General features: G+C 34.5%; 1 protein-coding gene and 1 long non-coding RNA gene across 2 annotated transcripts in view; one reads left to right on the plus strand and one right to left on the minus strand.

Moving 5' to 3' along the window:
• LOC140505816 (uncharacterized) overlaps window positions 1-17,521 on the plus strand; it is a 32,749-nt gene extending 15,228 nt beyond the window's left edge. The window contains exons 2-4 of the long non-coding RNA XR_011967674.1: window positions 1,697-1,769; window positions 12,319-12,519; window positions 16,690-17,521. This is a non-coding gene — a long non-coding RNA (uncharacterized lncRNA). The remainder of the gene's footprint in view (window positions 1-1,696; window positions 1,770-12,318; window positions 12,520-16,689) is intronic.
• Window positions 1-19,661, minus strand: part of SCN1A (sodium voltage-gated channel alpha subunit 1) — a 202,877-nt gene that overhangs the window by 33,877 nt on the left and 149,339 nt on the right. The window contains exons 19-22 of the mRNA XM_072612201.1: window positions 16,715-16,835; window positions 12,316-12,470; window positions 9,577-9,750; window positions 8,282-8,404 (exon numbers count right to left, since the gene is read on the minus strand). Coding sequence (XP_072468302.1) covers window positions 8,282-8,404; window positions 9,577-9,750; window positions 12,316-12,470; window positions 16,715-16,835 — 573 coding nt within the window. The remainder of the gene's footprint in view (window positions 1-8,281; window positions 8,405-9,576; window positions 9,751-12,315; window positions 12,471-16,714; window positions 16,836-19,661) is intronic.

Consider the following 19,661-nt stretch of genomic DNA (forward strand, 5'->3'; position numbering starts at 1 on the left):
CTCTCTCAGTTGCCAAATCCAGTGGTCTTTTCTTTATCCTTATTCTCCTTGACCTCTCTGCAACCTTTGACCTGTTTATCACTTTCTCCTACTTGATATTCTCAGCTCTCTAGGTTTTCAGGATCCTCTTGGTTCTCACCATTCCTATCTGACCACTCCTTTGGGTAGATTCTCTCCTAACTTCTAACTTCCAAGTGCAGGTGTCCCTCAGGGTTCTGTTCTGAGCCTTCCTTCTCCCTCTGTGCTACTTCACTTGGTGATCTTATCTTCCATGGACTAAATTACCATATCTATGATGATTCTCAAGTCTACCTCTCTACTTACATCTCCAGCTGACTTTCAGACATCTTGAATTGGATGTCCAGCAGACAACTTAAACTGAATATATGCCAAAAGGAACAATTATTTTTCCCTGTAAACTCCTCCTCCTATTCTTCCTGTTACTCTAGAGGACAGCATCATCTTTCCAGTCCCTCAGGCTCACAACCTAGGAGTCATACTGGACTGTTGACAAGACTTTTTCATTGCACCTTTACAACATCTCTCTTACAGGTCTCCTTCTCTCTTTTGACACTCACCAATCTGGCGCAGGCCCATATCACCTCATACTTGGACTATTATAATAGCCTGCTCATAGATCTTCCTGCCTTAAGTCTCTCCATGCTATCCAAGTATTAGAATGGTTTTCCTAAAGCACACATCTGATCATGTCACCTCAATCAACTGCAAGGGTTCCTTATTAACTCCAGGATCAAATAAAAAAGACCTTCATGACCAAGCTCCCTTCAACCTTTATGTCTTACACCTTACTCTCCAACAAATACTCTTCAATTCAGGTGATGTTGGCCTTCTGGTTGATTTGTGAATAAGACATTCTATCTCTGGGCTCTGTATCTACAATGCTTTCCCCTTTCTACTCTTTCTACTACTGACCACCTTGGCTTCCCCTAAATCCCTACTAGAATCTCATCTTTTACTGTGATCCTTCCCCAACCTCTCTTAATTCTGTTAATTATTTTCTATTTACATATATATATATATGTGTGTGTGTGTGTATACATATATAGGTAAATAGAAAATAATATATATATATATAATAGCTTGCTTTGTAAAATAATATATAGCTTGCTTTGTACATATTTGTATGCATGTCTCCCTCATCAGATTATAAGTTCTTTATGGCTTGAGACTGATTTTTTCCCCTTTTTTTGTATACCTTATGCTTAGCACAAAGCCTAGCACATAGTAGGCATTCAATAAATATTGATAAACCTAAAATTGCTTGCCAAAAAATTGCTTGTAATGAGTTTTGGATTTTTTGATTTTCAGGGTAATGACTGCTGTAATGAAGAAAAGTAGGTATCTTTTACTCCTAATGGGAGGTATTTGAAAGTAAAGCTTTAAGAATATGATAGAAGACAAATTAATCTGGAAATAACTAGAAAGTATCTGAAAAACATTTTTTGTTCTGCTGGTTAAAGAAAGGATAGCTTTTGCAAAATTTTTATCACTTAATATAATCACAAACAGAATAGGAAGGGCCCACAAATATTGTCAAATGAAGTCTCTTCATCATTCAGAGACTTGTTTTACCAAACTTCATGAGAGTTAACTATATCAATAAGGAGAGTTAAGCAATAGTATAACCTTAAGAATGTAGTTGAATGCAACCTTTTTTTTGTTTTTGTTTTTTTAGCTTGGTCTAAATTCCCTCAGATAATCCACAGGACCTAGATGAACCTCGGAGACTTGAAGACACCAGGGCCAAGGTAGAGTCTCCAGGGTGGTTTGAGGGAATGTTATATTGCTACATCTGACATCCTCATAACATATGGGCCCATATAATATATCTGAACTATGCCATTATTTGTTTGATATTAAGGCAATCATTTAACTTCTCTGTGCTTTATTTTGAATAACTTTTAAAAACTAATATTTTTGTCATTTTTTCCTTAGAAAATATCCATGTTTTCAAAATTATAACGAGTATGTTTTAATTAATTTTAACTAAATATGATGTTAACTAATATGATGTTAATACCTGTCCAGTTCTAGAACTGAATGGTAGTTACAACAAAGTATTCTCTAAAATACCATTGAATCTGTGATCTCACCAGAGTGGGCATGCTGTTCAATGTTAATGGAGTAAGCAGGATGATCATCTAGTTTATTTTATCCAACTAAAATAGATTTCTAATAATTATAGTTGTTGCCAAACCAAATAGACTTGCCTGTGAGATTCTAAATTCAAAATCCCTGGAAATATTTAAGTAGATTCTGAATGACTGTCACTCAGGGACATTGTAATATGAATTCTATTGAAACACATATTTGTATCCAGATTCTCCCTTTGACTTCTGGGGTCATACTGACTGAGAGGTGACATGGAAATTTATTAGACTAGATGACTCCTGTAATCCTTTCTAATTTTAATGATTTTAATGAAGTTTTATCTTCAAAATGTACCAATCTGGAGAACAGAAAAATTATGATGTACACTATTAAAATATGTAAAGAGAAGAATATCTTCTGAACCAATATATTCTAAGGAGTTCCAAGTTAGACCAGTAGAATTAGATAATGACTGTCTCAAAGATCTATCACTTACCTTTTATTCTCACTACCTAGCTCTACGTGGTAGAATTATTTATTTTAAATTCAATTTTATTTTGTTTTCAGTCCCCAATTCTCTCTATTTTACCTCCTTCCCTCACCTATCGGGAAAGCAATGGAAAAAATACTATTACAAAAATCACAAAGTAAAAATTTAATACTCTCAATTCTCTAACCAAACATCATCTTAGAAATAATCCCAGGAAACTCATAAAAGACAGTTATCTGTATAGTTCCAAGTAAGAAATAAAAGAAATGGAAGTTTTTTTTCAATTGGAGGAAGACCTATTCATTTCAATTAAAAACACTTAGTATGCTTTTACTGTATATATAGTCATCGCACTGTTCTGGGCACTGTGGATACAAAGATGAAAGAAGGAAAGAAAGGAAGAAAGAAAGAAAAAGAAAGAAAGAAAGGAAAGAAGGAAGGAAGGAAAAAAGGAAGAAAGGAAGGAAGGAAAACAAAAGAAGGTGGCTCAATAAATTTAAAGAAGTAGATTTAGGTTTCAATCTACAAAAAGAAGAGGTTCAAGAAAGAAGCTATCTTAAATGAGACAAACAGAAAAATAAAACAAAAAAGACAAATAGAACGTATACTTGTCTTTACAGGATTTATACTGTGACTTCTTAAATGTTACCATATGTTTTCTTTAGTCTACTACTTTCTGGAAAATTTTATAAGATGTGTAATTTGAAAATAAAAAACATTCATCATCCAATTTTTTTTATAACCCCATATTCTAACAGTTTATAATTTGAATAAGTAAGATAAATAACATCTGCCATGTTTAATCTAACTAGGCTAACTGGACATATTTATTTATATAAATGTTTAACTAAATATATATACTAATAATATATATATTAATATATACTAAAGTTTCTGAATGACAGGGAATTATTATTCAATCATCATATTTAAGAGATTGCCTGTTGCTTTGGTATTCAAAGAAACAGAAAATGGTACAAGTATATAGCCTCTGATCCCTCTAAAATAAATATCTCTGCCTAATTTACAAAAGTGGCATAATTAAAACCCTATAATCATAATATCTAAGGGTCCGAAGGACTTTATAGACCATCTAGTTGAATCTCTTCCTTTTATTGATGAGGAAAGAGAGTTGGAATGAATTGACCAGGATAGAAACCAAAATGAATAGGAGACATGTATTAAAAACCGTACTTCTTTATTCCCATTTCAGAATACTTTTCAATATACTGCACTTTAAAGTCATTCAATCATTAATTTCAACATAAATGACATAAAAGAAACAAATAGATATTGGCAGTGATTCTACTTTAAAGGTTATCTGGCCCTTTTCCTTGAATAAATGATTTCTAAACTTTAAATCAGTTTCATTCATGGGTTTCAATAATTCTGTAATCTCAAAAGAGAGGAAGTACTGAATTGATCAGTGCCACAGATCAAAATCAAAAGACATCAAACTGAGGAAACTGAATGTTAGATTGACAATTTTTATGGAATATGGTATTTTTAAAAAGAGATCACTTGGTAAAATGTCTGGAGCAGAGTGGCAGTATTTTCTTTTCAAGAAATGACTTTGTTCATAATTGAAATCCAGTCCTGCCTCCTTCTTAAAAACAGAGATTTTATCTTTTGTCTAATGCTTTTCTGTTTCAAGTTTAGACAAGATTTAGATTCTTTTGCTATTAATGTTTTGACTTACAAATATGTGTTTGTATATACTCATATACATATGCCTTCTAAAGACTAGAAAGTCAATTAGTAATGACATATCTCTCTTTAATCAGAAGAAATAATTTCTTGTCTAAAACCTACCAAGACTGTTAGGATTCCAGTTTCATTCAAGAAAGGAAATCTTATTTCTGCCTAATTGACAACAAAAATGATATTTAAAGACTTAAAATTGTAAAACTATGGGATGGAAATGTATGTGTGGACCCAAGAGAGTGGAGGTTTTTATGACTCCATGTGTTTTTTCACTTTCTCAAAACACTAACCTCATAAATTCGCTGACCACTTCTCTATTTTCTTACATTTATATTTTGAAAAGAATCTCCAATAAACATACATTTAACAAAGAATGAGAATGGTTACACAATCAATATCCATTCCTATGAAGCCTAGCACACTGCACACTTGTGTCTGCTCAAATCAGCAGGACAAGAAATCTACTGCATATTTCCTGAGTTTGCAATTTCCATGACTTCAACTTTCTAAGAAGCAAAGGTCATCCTTTCATGGCAAGTTTGAGGTTTTAAAACAACCATTTTATCTGAATTGTCCAAGAGTTCCCCCAACCCCCAAAAAGCAGCTGAACCCGTTTTCTCCAAGTGTGGAGTACTTAATTTGTAAATGGTTAAATCAATGTTAATGAACTTTTCCAAATAAATTGATAGCTGGGACCAGGGATCACACAGACCAAATTCAGGCCCCAAAACAAGTTTTGGAGAAAATGTAAAGCAATTAATTGAAAGGGGAAATTGGAATGGAAAGTCTGACTATGATGTCCTACTGTGACACTCAAATTAACTTCTCCACTCCCTCCCACCCCACTGCACATTAACTAGTCACAGTGAAAGGATTAAAGGTAGCAAAAGGGGAAATACAGTACCCATTATAAAGGGTTGAGGGGAGGAACCAGCGCTCCACCCCATCCAAGTTGGAGAAAGATTATCCTATATAAAATAGAAATATATAGTTTGTTATTAGGAACCTGATATGACAGAACATTTGGTGTTAGTTGTTGTATATGATGCTGTCAGTTTCCCTATCAATGAAGTCTAGAGTACTTTTGAAAAATAAGGCATTTATCTTAACAGATTCCTTAGATTAGGAAATTAAAGAAATACAAATTTAATGGTACTATAGATATTTAAAGACATCAATTCTCTCAGTTCAATTTTACATGTTAAAGAATTTGGACTGGAAATTTGAAATACAATAAATGTATAAAGCTGTCAGCCAGAAATGTGCATCAATCATGCAAAACTAAAAGTGCGAGTATGATGATATTTGATAAATCTCTTTATGCCTCCTTGTCGAGCACTGTAAAACATGCTTTATTCAGTGATGCTACACATAAGCACATGCTTTGAAATGACCAAAGTGTAATTCAGCAAGCAAACAAAAAAGGCTGCTTTTTTTATGCTTAACATACAATTTTGCAGTTACTCAAGTTTTGTGCTACAAGAATTAGAATTAAAAAGAAAGTATCTGAATATATTCAAAGCTCAGTTTCTGGGTAGAATCATCAATCATCATTGTCTCTATCTGGGTCTCCACAGTGAAAACAATTGCAAATGGTTGAAAAGAGAAAAAACTTCAGTCAACTGATAATGCCAAATGGTGCTGGACTGAAGTGGATGGAAGTTTTAGTGGTGTGAAGATCCTGTTGCAAGATGAGACTACATATATGTCTTCTCCTGATTTATTGAAACTAAATAATTTCTCCACTTTTCCTACCAGAGGCTACTAAGAGCTAAGTTTTTTATTTTCATTAGTTAAAAGTATAAAATCATTAAAAGCAGATGCATTTTAGAGAGTTCTTTATTGAAAACAATGTAACCAAACATACCCTACAGATTGTATGGTTATCTTAATGTGGGCAATACCTCCCTAGAACCAGGTCAGCAGCCATCTGGTATAGCAGAGAAGTCCTAGAAAGGCACATAGAAGTTAAAAGAATTGCCTAGAATACCCCAGCTAGTTAGTGCCCGAGGTAGGATTTGAATCTAAGTTTTCCTAACTCAAGCTCAACTCTACCCACTATGCCAGGATTAAAGACAGTGTTTTAAAAATAAAATAGAATTCTGAATTTCTGTGAATATCTAAACATATATACTATTAGCAACGATATCATCATAAAAGGGAAGCATTTGATTCATAAGTTTATAAATGATTTGAGGTTTTAAACAAAGTTATTAAATCCCAGGCAATTTAAGATGAGACAGCTTCAAATTTGTAGTGTTGTACAAAACTCAGATTCTATACAAAATTGAAATTTTCCCCAGTGGAAAATATATCTTCAGAACAAAAAGAAATTGTCAACCCACAATAAAATAAGTGACAGAGATTTTAAGTATAAATAATGCCAGTTGTTTTTCATGGATAAACACAAGTTAGTGTCAGAACTTCCTATACAAATTTTTTTATGAAAAATGACTAGCTCTGTAGAAAAGTAAGACATTCCTATTATCTGTACTGTGCTGAAAAGCAAGTATCTTCCTGATCTGACTAAATTTGTTCATGAGTTTATCATGAATCATGAATATAAGATAAATCCTACCTTCTTGAATCTAATCAGTTAGCATTCATAGTATTATTTGATTAACTTTTGAAGACACCTTAAGAGTCACATTCTAAACTATTAATTAAATACAAATTGAAAACAAAAAACACCGTTAGTTTTTAAAATACTAAGCCTTAGAGAGTAGAGAGATTGGTCCACAGAAAATCAATCTATTTCATGAACTGTGCTTTATGGAATTGTAAGTTTAATTTCTTAAAGTGGAATAGATTTTTACAACACCATAAAAACTATTTACAAAAAGACTATACCTTTATAATAAATGAAAGGACTTTGGGAACACTCACAAGTAAAAATGTAATAGATTTTTTTTTCCAACCAGGATCTTGGACAGAGTCTCCAAAAAAGAATGTAAAGGAAAATGACAGTTTACTTATATGATATTTGGTAAATGAGAATGTAAATTTGGGTTATTTAAGAGTCATCATTCAGTAATAGATTAAAAAAAATCTGAACTATTTTATTGTTATTTGCTGATGAGATAATAAGACATATTTTAAAAAATAAGTTTGTGACAGCCAAATATGGGTACTTCCAAAAAGGCATGTAAATTTTAGATTTTTTATATTTATGAATCATAATATTTCAGTTGGAAACTTATTCTGTATCCACCATCAAAGCATTCAATAGAAAAAGTTAAAAAAAAAAAAACTCTCAGGCAGTATTTAAGTCTAGCTATGTTAACACCTAGATATTTCCAATCATCAGTTGCTTTGGTTTTGGCTTGTTTTAAAATTTTGGTCTACAGCCATGATTACTTTGATGTAGGAAGCATCAGGTGAGGAAACTCCCTCCGTTGCGTAGATACTAAGAGGTCATAGCCATACTAGGTTCCTAGAGTCACTATGGGACAGAGGCAGTATTTGAATACAGGTCTTCTTGAATTTGAGGCTGGCTTCCTAACCACTACTTTATGACTCTGTCTCTCATTTGAGATCATAGAAGAAGAAAAACAAAAACCTAAAGCAGCACCCTAATGACATATTTTACATTTCATCCAGTTCAGGTATTATGCACATAAAGCCAGTTTATTGATCACTGACCAGAAAGAAGCATATGGTTTAGAATTCTCTTTAATTCACTACTAGGGCTGGATAAGTAACTATAATAGCAAGTGTAACACTCTTCTTATTTGTATTGACTACAAGAAAAACTCTTGACATTGACTAGGATGTAGGTAAAGCAATTTGGATGAGCCCAGTGATGTGTGATCATTATTAGTACCAGGAAAGTCTAGTCTTTTGCATATCTCTGAATGCTAAATATGCAACAGATAAGAGGAAGAGTGTAGCATTTCTGCAAAGATTTGCCATTCCTTTGCATGCATGAGCTCTTTCTACTGCATGCATTACCCTAGTTTCCTTCATTTGTCTTACCCTCATTCCCTCAAATCTTGATAGGGCTCTAAGAGGTCTCAGAGCTCTTAGTGTTCTGAGGGATTTAATGGCACCAAGTTCTGAGTAGCCCAAGGCATTTGCTGTTAAACTAACCAAAGATACCTGCACAAAAGAGAAAAGCAATGTATTTCTTTTAATTTAGAATGACTTTTGCACATGTAACATAAGATGATTATTGGCTTCTAAAAAAGAAAAAAATGTAGAATATTTTTAGGAAGCCATGAAAGAAAAGGACTTTTTCTTTAAGAAAAAGGAATTCATTGATACTTGGTAAAGAAAATCAATTAATTAATAATGCTTGATATGTCTGTATCTTATAAAATATTCCACTGACATTTACTGGTAGAGGAAGTCATCTATATAAAAGAAAAAAGTGAAAAAAATTTTTGAATACAGGTGAAAGCTGTAGTTTTATAATTTGTTTTAAAAAGGTAGGTGCCATTCTGTTTCTTATTTCTTCAAATTCTGATCAAATCTCATCAACTTGATTGTGGCACAATCAAGTATATGCAAATCTACCTTTCTTTGGAAATACATTTAGTCCAGTCTTCTAAGTGACTAAATTCCACATGTGACTTGACCTTACCTTTATGTCTGGCATTTCATTTCAACCTATGGAGAGAATAAACTCTAACAGTGTATCATAAAGGCAACCTAACATGAAAATCTGCTTTAAATTCCTCCATATTAATGAGTGAGAAGTCAAAACACAAAGCTTTCTGAGTCAGGTGGAAGTTTTTTTATATACCTTTTCATTTTCAAAATCTCCTTTAAAGAAAGGAAATGATAAAACTCTGCCTCTAAGTGCTGGTTTACTTTGCCTTTTAATTATGACATTTTAATTGTCTTTTAATTATAACATTTTTATAGTGCTTTAAGTTCCACATAGCGTTCTGACCCCAATCTCATGGTATTATTTTGGTCTTTTTTAATTATGAAGGACCACAAGAACAAAGGAACATTCTAATGACAATAATCCTAAGGGGCGGTAGCATAAATATTATTATTTTCATTTTACTATTGGGCAAACTGACTGTGTGAGTGTTTCCTACACCAACAGTCAATGTTCTCTCTATGATTTGGAAGATGTCATTCTGAGACCTGCTGTGACTGAAAAGTCATTACCTAAGTCTCACCATCCTTAGTTAAGCTTGTCCTCAGCCAATCAATATAGAGTATTCCAACACTTATTAAAAAATGAAAAAAAAGTAAGATTTGTGCCAAGCTCAACTATAAACTCTATAGATAAAAAGATAAATACATAGAATACCTACATCAACAATCAAGAAGTCTAACCAACACCAGGCATTAGTGAAATAAGTTTGATAGCCATATGCCACCCATTTTAGAAGCATTTCTAGAATGAAGATGTAAGTGAAAACTTTGTCAGCGTATTCCAACATGATTTTAATAGTCTTTCGCTGCTCAATATAAATGTCTTCAAATGCCTGTAAAAAAAAAAGATATATAATTTAGCATTCATAGCATATTATAATCTGTAAACTAGATTGAATGCTTAAGAGAAAAATAAAATCCCTCCCACTAATAATGACATATTGATAGAGTATTTCAAAATTTATAATGTGCTTTTTATACATTAGCTCAGTTAATACTTATTATGCCTCTGTGAAGATGGAACTATTATTAATACCATTTTATAGATGAAGAAATTGAGGTTTGGTTTGCCCTAAGAGGTTATAGGATTTGTTCAGTCATACAGATAGTGTTTCAGTTGGAATTTGAATCAAGAATTTTCTGTTTTCCAGTCTATTTCACTACCCACTGTCTCTAGAGTGTGTGTGTGTTTATGTTTGTGTGTGTGTGTGTGTATACACACATATACATATAAATATGTATATTATAGCATGGTATGTTACAGTACACAGTATGGTATTACTTTAGTCAGTCCCATCTGATTCTTCATGACCCTATTTGGGTTTTCTTGGAAAAGATACTGCAGTAGTTTGCCATTTCTTTCTCTAACTCATTTTCCAGATGAGGAAACTGAGGCAAACAGGGTTAAGTGACTTACTCTGGTTCACCCAGCTAGTAAGTGTCTGAGGTCATATTTGAACTCAGGAAGATGAGTCTAGGACCAGTACTCTATCCAGTGTACCATCTAGTTACCCATGTGATATTATATGGCATGGAATGGTATGATTCAATATGCTACAGTATAGTACAGTATAGTATAGTATGGTAGGTTAAGGTAAGGTAGGGTAGGATGAAGTAGGTGGAAGTAGGCTAGAGTAGAGCAGGGTAAGATAAGGTGGACTGGGGTGGGATAGGATATGGTATGCCATAGGATGACATTACATTGTGTCATATAGCTTAGAATATAGAGTCTGCAACTTTTTGACATAAAAAAAAGATTTCTCCTTTTGGATTACTTTTTGGCCTCCACTTACTTCATTAACAGATGGGATGTAGGAAGGCTGCCTGCTAATGCTGGCGACTGCTCTTTTCTTTCCAAAGGCCTACAGATGTCCAGCATTAAACATTTTGGGTGAAATGTGCTTATTACTAGGGAAGCCAAGAAATAAGAAAAAAGGTAGTCTTTCACTAAATCAATTTATAATTAACAGTTTTATTTGAGAGATTGCTCTAGATTTTAGGTTTTGATTAGTTGCTACCAATTAATTAACAGAGATGAGACCAGAGCTCAGCAATTCAGGTTTAAACTTGGAGGATTATCATTTCCCCCCCTTTTGCTGCCCATTTCTTAGTTGTTTTGAGGCTTATTAGTACTACCATAAAGTAAATAGAAAAGGTAAAAGGAAACAAATATCCTGCAATTCATGTCCTCATCAAGCAATATTTTGACCCATCCTCCCTCATTCACCTTTGCTAAATACTGACTTGACCTGGTCCCTTTTTATTCATTTAGTGTATTTGATAGTTTTTATGACTTGCCATGATGAATTGGAATTATACATTATTTGCAATCCTTAGTATAGTATCTACTTCTGGGAATCTCTCCTTCATGTCTTCTATATAGGAGTAATTTTATTTCAGTCACTGGTAGGAGATGGAACCCTAGAGATATGATTTTCAGATAGGATTACATTCAATGTGGAGACATGCAGTCAGATCGAAGTCCTGAAATCATAGGTCTCTATCACAAAGATCACCTTAAAATGGAGAAACTGCCTGTGTAACAATGTGGGCTTTTTTTTTTTGCTGGGCCTCAGTGAAACAGAACCACATTTTTAGATGTCATTTACAGGATCATAGGGTTTAGAACTTCAAGGCATCTTAGAGATCATCTAATCCAACTCCTTAAATTTACAGATCAAGAAATTAAAATCATTCCATCTTTATTTAGCGGTCCTTTCTTCCCTAATGTTTTCTGTAATACTATACCTTGGATTTCTTAGGGAGGAAAAGTATAACTCACTCAAAATGTTGATTGACTTTGATAAGAGTGAAACACTTACATATAAAAGGGAAATAAAATCTTTTAATGAGCTACTTAGGCAAGTTGTCCATTGTTTATTATCAACATTTATTGTTTCTTGAGTAGCAGGAGAATATTTAGCACACTACCAAATAGATTGAGAAATGGTCCCTAAGGACTTAGAGACTCTGTCTCCTAAATTGTTCAAAAACAGAAGAACACAAATCAATATATTCTTGAACACAGAACTTCACATAACATAAATATTATTACATATATTATCACAATGTCACAGTTTTGTTTATTTATCTAACAAAGTAGGAAAAAAACTAATCACATATCCACTGAGTGAATGTGAAGACATTTTAGGCATAATTTTTCAGGATTAATTACTTAAAGTCCACAGAAATAAAGAATTAGTTCATTTAAAGAGCAACTATGGGAAATATAGGTCCAGAAATGGATTTGTAGGTTGTAAGTTTATAGTATGAAAAATTTTAAGTGTGGTTATATTAAGATGTTTTGGGTGTGAAATTAATTTGGAAACAAATTTCTAATTTGAAAATTCTGGGAAATTTCTTCTGTATGAAATAATTTACCTCGATATTTCACTCACCAGAGCACCACTACTGAGGAGAATCATGAAAACAATGAAAGTCTCAAACCAGTTATGTTCAACTATCCTGAAACAGGTTTTTCTCAGATTCCACCACTGTTTTCCTCTGCCTTCTTCCACGCTGACTTGACAGCATTTGAACCTTCGTACACACCCTAGAGGGAATGGATTCAAATATGCAGAGCTGAAACATCTCATAGCAAAGTAAATAATTTTGACACTTTCCTTCTTAATCATTTGACTAGTATTAACTTTCTGGGATGCAATTCTCTTTGCACTTTCAACCTTACCATAAATTCTATAGCTTTTGATATGGGAGAAAAATTAAAATTAACACAAATTATCAAAAGCAAGTTACCAAGAGAAACTTCCAATAATAGCTTCTCCTGACACATAAGACATATAGCCTCATAGCTGTAAGGGACTGGAGGAGACATCTAGTCCCACCTCATTTTCAGAGATGAGGGAACAGAAGACCAGAGAGAAGTTACTTTAAAACACATGTAGGAAGTAACAGAGACAAGATTTGAACCCAGGTCTTGTGACTCTGAAGCTAGTGCTCTTTCTTCTATTTGGGTTTTCCTTAGTAGAATTTAGGGCAGCATTGTAAGTGATTTTCCAAAATTGCATGGTTCAGAAAAGTATGACTGGTGCTGGTACAGCCCACATTTGTCAATAAACCCTCATTTCTTCCTGTTTCTTTTAATATTATATAAAAATTAAGTCAATATGATATTTGTGGAGCATATACTATATATAAAGACATATTACTACATACTAGACACCTTGGGGATTGGAATGATGGGAGGAGCAGGGAGCAAGGACTCAAAAAGTTGAATAGTAGCAACAGTTAGCATTTATAGAGTACTGTTAGGTTTATAACATGCTTTAGATATGTTATTTCACTTGATCCTCACAACAACTGTGTGGGGCAGCTAGGTGGTGCAGTGGATAGAGCACTAGTGCAGAAGTCAGGAGGGCCTGAGTTCAAATCTCACCTCAGATACTTGACACTCACTAGCTGTGTGACCTTGGGCAAGTCACTTAACCCCAATTGCCTCATCCTGGGTCAACTCCAGTCATCCTGATGAATATCTGGTCACTGGATTCAGATGACTCTGGAGGAGAAGTGAGGCTGGTGACCTGCACAGCCCTCCCTCACTCAAAACAAAGTCAAGTGCAAGTTATGTCATTATTTCTCTGATGGCATGGTCTTCTTCAGCAATGAAGGACAATACACAACAACCGTGTGAGGTAAGTGTTATTGTCATCCCCCTTTAACAGATGAGAAAATTGAATCAGAGAGAGTGAAGTGATTTGCCCAGGGTCACACATTTACTAAATATCAGAGGTAGAATTCAAATTCAGGTCTTCCTGACTCCAAATCCAGTGCTCTATCTACTATGTCACCTATCTCATTTAAATGAGTGGAAGAAAACAGCAAAAGAATATCAGGGAAAGTTCATACAGATAAGGTTAGGTTTTGAGGTTGAAAAGAAAGGGCATTCTAGGCTGATAAAATAGCATGAAGTAGAAAATACTACAAAAAATGCTAGTTCATAAACTCTAAAGTTTCAACAGACTCAGATTTCCATGAAAACCAAGCAAAATGGGATCAAAAATTCTGGGCATGGTGTATTACATTATCTTAAACTTACTGTCTTAGGCTCAAAACACTCATCTCTTCAGATGCAACTAACTGGTGCATAGTAGAGAGAGTTCTGGATCTGGAGTCGAGAAGATTTGAGTTCAAATCCTGCTTCTGTCATTTACTGGCTATATAACCCTGGGCAAGTCACTTAACCTCTGTCTGCTTTAATTTCTTCATTTGTATAAAGGCAATATTAATAGCATCTGCCTCTCTAGGTTATTTTGAAAATAAAGTAAAATAATATTTGTAAAGTTTTTTTATAAACCTTAAAGTGCTATATAAATGTTAGCTATTATTATCTGCTAGGATTAATTAGTATTCATTTTCATAGTTCATCTAAGGAAAATGACAAAACAAGCATTCTTAAAAACTTTACTAAAACTGGGTGCAAGTGTTTTGTCCAGTTTTAATGTATAATCAACTGCCTATAAAGCAGATTCTGTAAATAAGAATTTAGACTTTTCTTCAAAGTGCCGAAAGCCTAAAGCTCTCTCACATTAAATCAAACATCTGTTTTGTTTGCTTTAAGAGAACATGTTTGCTTAATAGCTGGTCTAGCACTTAAATAATGACTGGTACAGAGTGGGTGCTTAATAAATGTTTCTTGATTGATAGTTAAGATTCCTTCTAGGCACTTATAATTAAATCAGTTCCTGCTTTAACTGAAGTGATAGATGTCAATTTAAAAAATGATTGACTTTCAACAATATCAGCAGGATGTATTCTGAGATACAATACTATGACAAATGCTTTGGAATGCACCTGCAAATGGTGCCCCCTATTTTTAGCCCAAATATACTCCTCTGCTTTAGGTATGTCCCACTGGTGTCTCAAACTCAACAAGTCCATAACCATGTTTTTTATCTTTTTAATATGTTCTTCCTTTTGACAATATTCTATACATCATTCTTTCACTTAATCTTTTATATTTGAGATATTGGTGTTTAATCTTCAACTCCCTCTGCTACCACATCCAAGCTGTCACCAATCCCCGTATACTGGTTGTACCTTTATAATACCTCTTCCATCCATTGCTTCCTTTCTACTCCCACTACCATAGTGTAGGTCCTCATTACCTCTTTCCTAGTGCTTTTAACTTCCCTTAGTTATACAACAGCAGCTCCAATTAAAAGCATTCTAGTGGGTCTATCTGCCTCTCCACACTTCTCTCTTTAATTTAGCTTTCATCTTCCTTATGGATCAATCTTAGTTCATATTATTCTGTACTCTAGACAACTGAACTACTTTGTCCCTCAAGCATTTCTTGGGTCATTTTGCCTCTCCTCCTCTGTTCATGCTATTTCATATGCTGAAATCCCCCCTCTCCCTACTAAATTCCTATCTGTTTTCTAAAACTCAATCAAAGGGAAATTGCTCCATGTAGTTTGATGTCTGTAATTTATCATGGCTCCTTCTGACATTACCTAGGACGGTTGTAGCTTGGGATCAAATGTGAACTTCTCTTTTTGGCTTAGGGAACCCTTTACAATCTGGCTAGACCCACACTTTCCAGTCTTATTTCACTTTATCTACCTCCCACCCCCTTATTGACTCCAACTCACTGGCCTGCTTTAAGTGTCCTATACATGACCTTCCATCTCCTGTGTCTGGACCTTTAAAACCCTGCTCATCATCCTCAAATGTTTTCCTTCCTCCCCTTTGCCTCTAGCAATACCTATCCTCATTTAATATTCCCTTTGTGTCATATTCTATAGGATGCCTTTCCTGATGCCCTCCCCAATTATTAGTATTTCTCTCTCCCCCTCCAAATTATTTAGCATTTATTTTGTATATATTTCTCATTTATTTATCTCTGTGCACTGTTTTCCCCACTAGAATGTGATTCTTTTAAGGGAAAGGGCTGTTTGGTTTTGTTTTTATAAACTTAGTGCCCAGTATAGTGTCTGGAATGTATTAGGTGTTTTACAGATGCTTATTGAATTCATGTAATATAAATGTATATTTAAATATTGCATGCTATTATATAATATTTATGAGATGTTTATTATTATATGAGACACAATATGGTATAGCTTCCCCCTGCCCCCCCTCCCCTGAACACTATCATAGATAGCTGGCCTTGGAGGTAGAAAGTCCTATCTTTGTGAGTAACTCTGGGCAAGTGATTTAACCTCTCAGTGCTCTGGGCAATTCCCTAACTAGAGTTCTTAACCTGGAGTCTATAAACTTGTTTTAAAAAAATATTTTGATAACCACATTTTAATTTAATTACATGTATTTTATTTTATGCATTTAAAATTATTCTGAGAAAGGATTTCACCAAATTACCAAAGAGTAGTGACATACAAAAAGTTAAGAGCTCCCTATTCTTAGACTGTATGTTGTGGAGGAGGAAATGTCTACCTGCTCTAGTAGAGCGTGTTTCCTTATCTGGCAGTGTCCTAGGTCAAGGAAATGACAGTTCAAGCTCCTATTCCTCTCTTATTTTATTGTTTGTGTGTTTTTCCTTTCCTGGATCCATCAGAGATAAGACAATGTCTTCTCTAAAGCTTGTATCTCCCCCAGCACCTGGAACAGTGTGCTTCACACAGTAGATGGTTGATAAATATTGCATTGTTTTTCTACTTGCAACATAAGTAGTTCATGGCTTTGTGAGAAAGGAGGTAGACAGATGGATAGTTTCATTTTTTAAATTGCCATCATTTAAATATCCCAGGTTACCATGAACCCAGTTCCTTTCTTTTCTTTTCTCTTTTATACAGTAAAACAGATGATTGACTCATTTACCTTCAGTGAAACAGGCTTCAGGTTCAAGGGCTTCTTCAGGTTCTGCTACAGGCTGTTCCTCTTCAGGAAGCCCAATGTCTACAGTGCTGCCTTCAGATGAACTGCTGCTCTCATTGAGTTTCTACATTGAAGGGGCACATAACAAAAGAGATCCCTTTATTTCTGGTATCAAAGGACCTGGACAAAAAGGTGTACTGCTATGAATGTGATCTAGCACCAAGCTGTGAAATCCTCTTCTAGGAGTTTTCTGGAAATTAAGAGAGCTCAAGGAAGGAATAAAACTTCAGAGGTATACAAGAGAAAGTGATCGATTTTCAATCAGAATATGAGAGATGTTATTTCAAAATTTAGTGGTGTCAGGGACAAATGTTAGTATCATTTATTCAGTGCCCATATGTAGAATAGATTGTATTAAGAAACATTGGGGGAGGGGAAAAGAGGAAAAGAGAGATAGAGACAAAGAGAGAGAGATACAGACAGAGAGGAAAACATATGAGACTGAGAGGAGAGACAGATGGAGTAGGAAGGTAAGTTGGAAGGAGGAAAGACTGTTTTCTTTTTGAGAAGAATGACATTGGTTATGTTATTTTACATTTCAATGATTAATTTATGAATTTCTCCTTCATCTCATGAATAAATACAGTGGCCTACTTTCACTGTCCTTAGATGGATGAATAGAACCTTATAGTGAGTGATAGAGCTGGAAGAGACATTAGAATTTATTTAGTCCAGGTTCTAAATTATATGGATGAGAAAGTTGAGACTCACGGGGACTAAGTGACTTGCTCAAATAAACAGTGGAGTTTATACCTGAACCCAGGATTTTTTTAAAACAGCTTTATGTCCAGTTTTCCCCTCCCTTTTCTCATCATTACACCGCACAATAGGTCTTTCCTATGTAATATGACTTTTATAATGGTTTTCTGCAAAGTTCATCTAGGTTTCTTTTTTTGGTTTTGTTTTCTTTTGCTTAAGCCCAGTTCTCTTACCTACAGGATAAAGATTGTGTGTGTGTGTGTGTGTGTGTGTGTGTGTGTGTGTGTCTGTGTGTTCATCCTTTGTTGCCAAAGAAGACCATGCCATCAGAGAAATAATGACATGACTTGCACTTGACTTTGTTTTGAGTGAAGGAGGGCTGTGCAGGTCACCAGCCTCACTTCTTGCCCACAGCCATCTGAATCCAGCAACCAGATATTCATCAGGATGACTGGAGATGACCCAGGATGAGGCAGCTGGGGTTAAGTGACTTGCCCAAGGTCACACAGCTAGTGAGTGTCCAGTGTCTGAGGTGAGATTTGAACTCAGGTCCTCCTGACTCCTGCACTGGTGCTCTATCCATTGCACCACCTAGCTGCCCTGGATAAAGATTGTATTGACATAAACCTGGGAAGGCTAAGCATAGTGGATGAGAAAATTCTATGTTGTAAAAATCTATGACAAGTTATCTATACAGAAGACAGTAAGTTTCCAAAGGCATGCCAATGTGTTTTGTGGAACTAGAATATAAGAAATAGGCTAACCAACAACTTTTAGAATGACTTTCGTTAATTTTAGATAGCACTAATGAAATACACATGGTTCTTTCTAGAACTTTTAAAAAGACCAATAATGTCTGAACTGAATGGCATATGCACTCACCTATTTGGATGGGAAACAATATGAAAAATCCTGGATTATAGAATTTAAAAATTTTTTGTGAACTTTGAAACTTTTAGTGAGGCAAATTGTTTTGCTCCCTGAAGGAGCAGCTTAAATACACTGTGATAGTCACTATTTATGTGACTGTCACATTTTTGTTGCAAATACATCCATTATGCAGAAGAAAATTAAGTAAAAGAAAGTTTGAAAGCTGATTAAATATAAACACCGTTTAATAATGTAAATAAAGCAATTGAACCAATCTGTCCATATTCCTTGATAACTTTTCACAAATTTCAGAAGTTACTATCTAAATAGATAACATGATGGATAGCATTAAAAAATTAAGACAATGCATAATACTGATAAAGAGTAAAAAAAGGACTTGTAGTTACAGTTAGCGGTTACAGAAAGCTTTAAGATCTGAAAAATGTTTCATATTTGTTATGCAATTTTATCTGCACAACACCTGTATAAGGGAGGTGTTAGATGAGGAAACTGAATCAGAGGTTAAGTGACTTGCCTAGAGTCATACAGCTACTAATAATTTCAGAGAAGATTCAAACTTGGGTCTTCCTGACTCCAATTCCCACATTGATTCCATTGAAAACACTAAACTGCCTACTTGCCAAACTGTGGAAGTATAACTGAATTGTTTTACAAGTTTTGGAAAGACCAGAAAGAGTCAATTTTCCTCACAAAAATGGTAGATCAGAGTTGAGTGCCAAAGTGAGAGGTTGCTTTATCAATATTACTTCATGAACTCTTACAAGTCTGGGTTTTTAGTAGTTGTAGAAGTGAACTCTTTTAAATTTTTGCCTTAGTTGATTCTGCCAATGTAATTGTATCCTTACTTTGGAGCAAATGTAATAAAAATATGAAGGTAACTAACGATAATAATAACAGTAGCTGATATTTTTATATAATTCTTACTACAGAACAGGCATTATGCTGCACACTTTACAATCATCTCATTTGATCCTCACAACAATCCTAAGAGGCAGCCGCTATTATATTCCCATTTTACAGATTAGGAAACTGAGGCAAACAGAGGTGAAGTGACTTGTCCAAGGTCACATAACTAATAAGTGTTTGGGGCCAGATTTGAAGTTAGGTCTTCCTTGCTGCAGTCATTGTCCTCTGTCTTCTTTGCCACTATTCTTTGGCATAGGTCTGAGATACTCCTGGGAAATAATGAGTTGTAGCCTTGCTAAATAACACAAACCCAAATGCATTTGTTTCAAAATACAGACTACCAGAGTACATGGTGGAAGCACCTCAGTGGCCTCCCCATCCTGCTAAATGAAGA

Source organism: Notamacropus eugenii, chromosome 5, assembly GCF_028372415.1.
Source record: "Notamacropus eugenii isolate mMacEug1 chromosome 5, mMacEug1.pri_v2, whole genome shotgun sequence".
Classification (NCBI taxonomy): Eukaryota; Metazoa; Chordata; class Mammalia; order Diprotodontia; family Macropodidae; genus Notamacropus; species Notamacropus eugenii.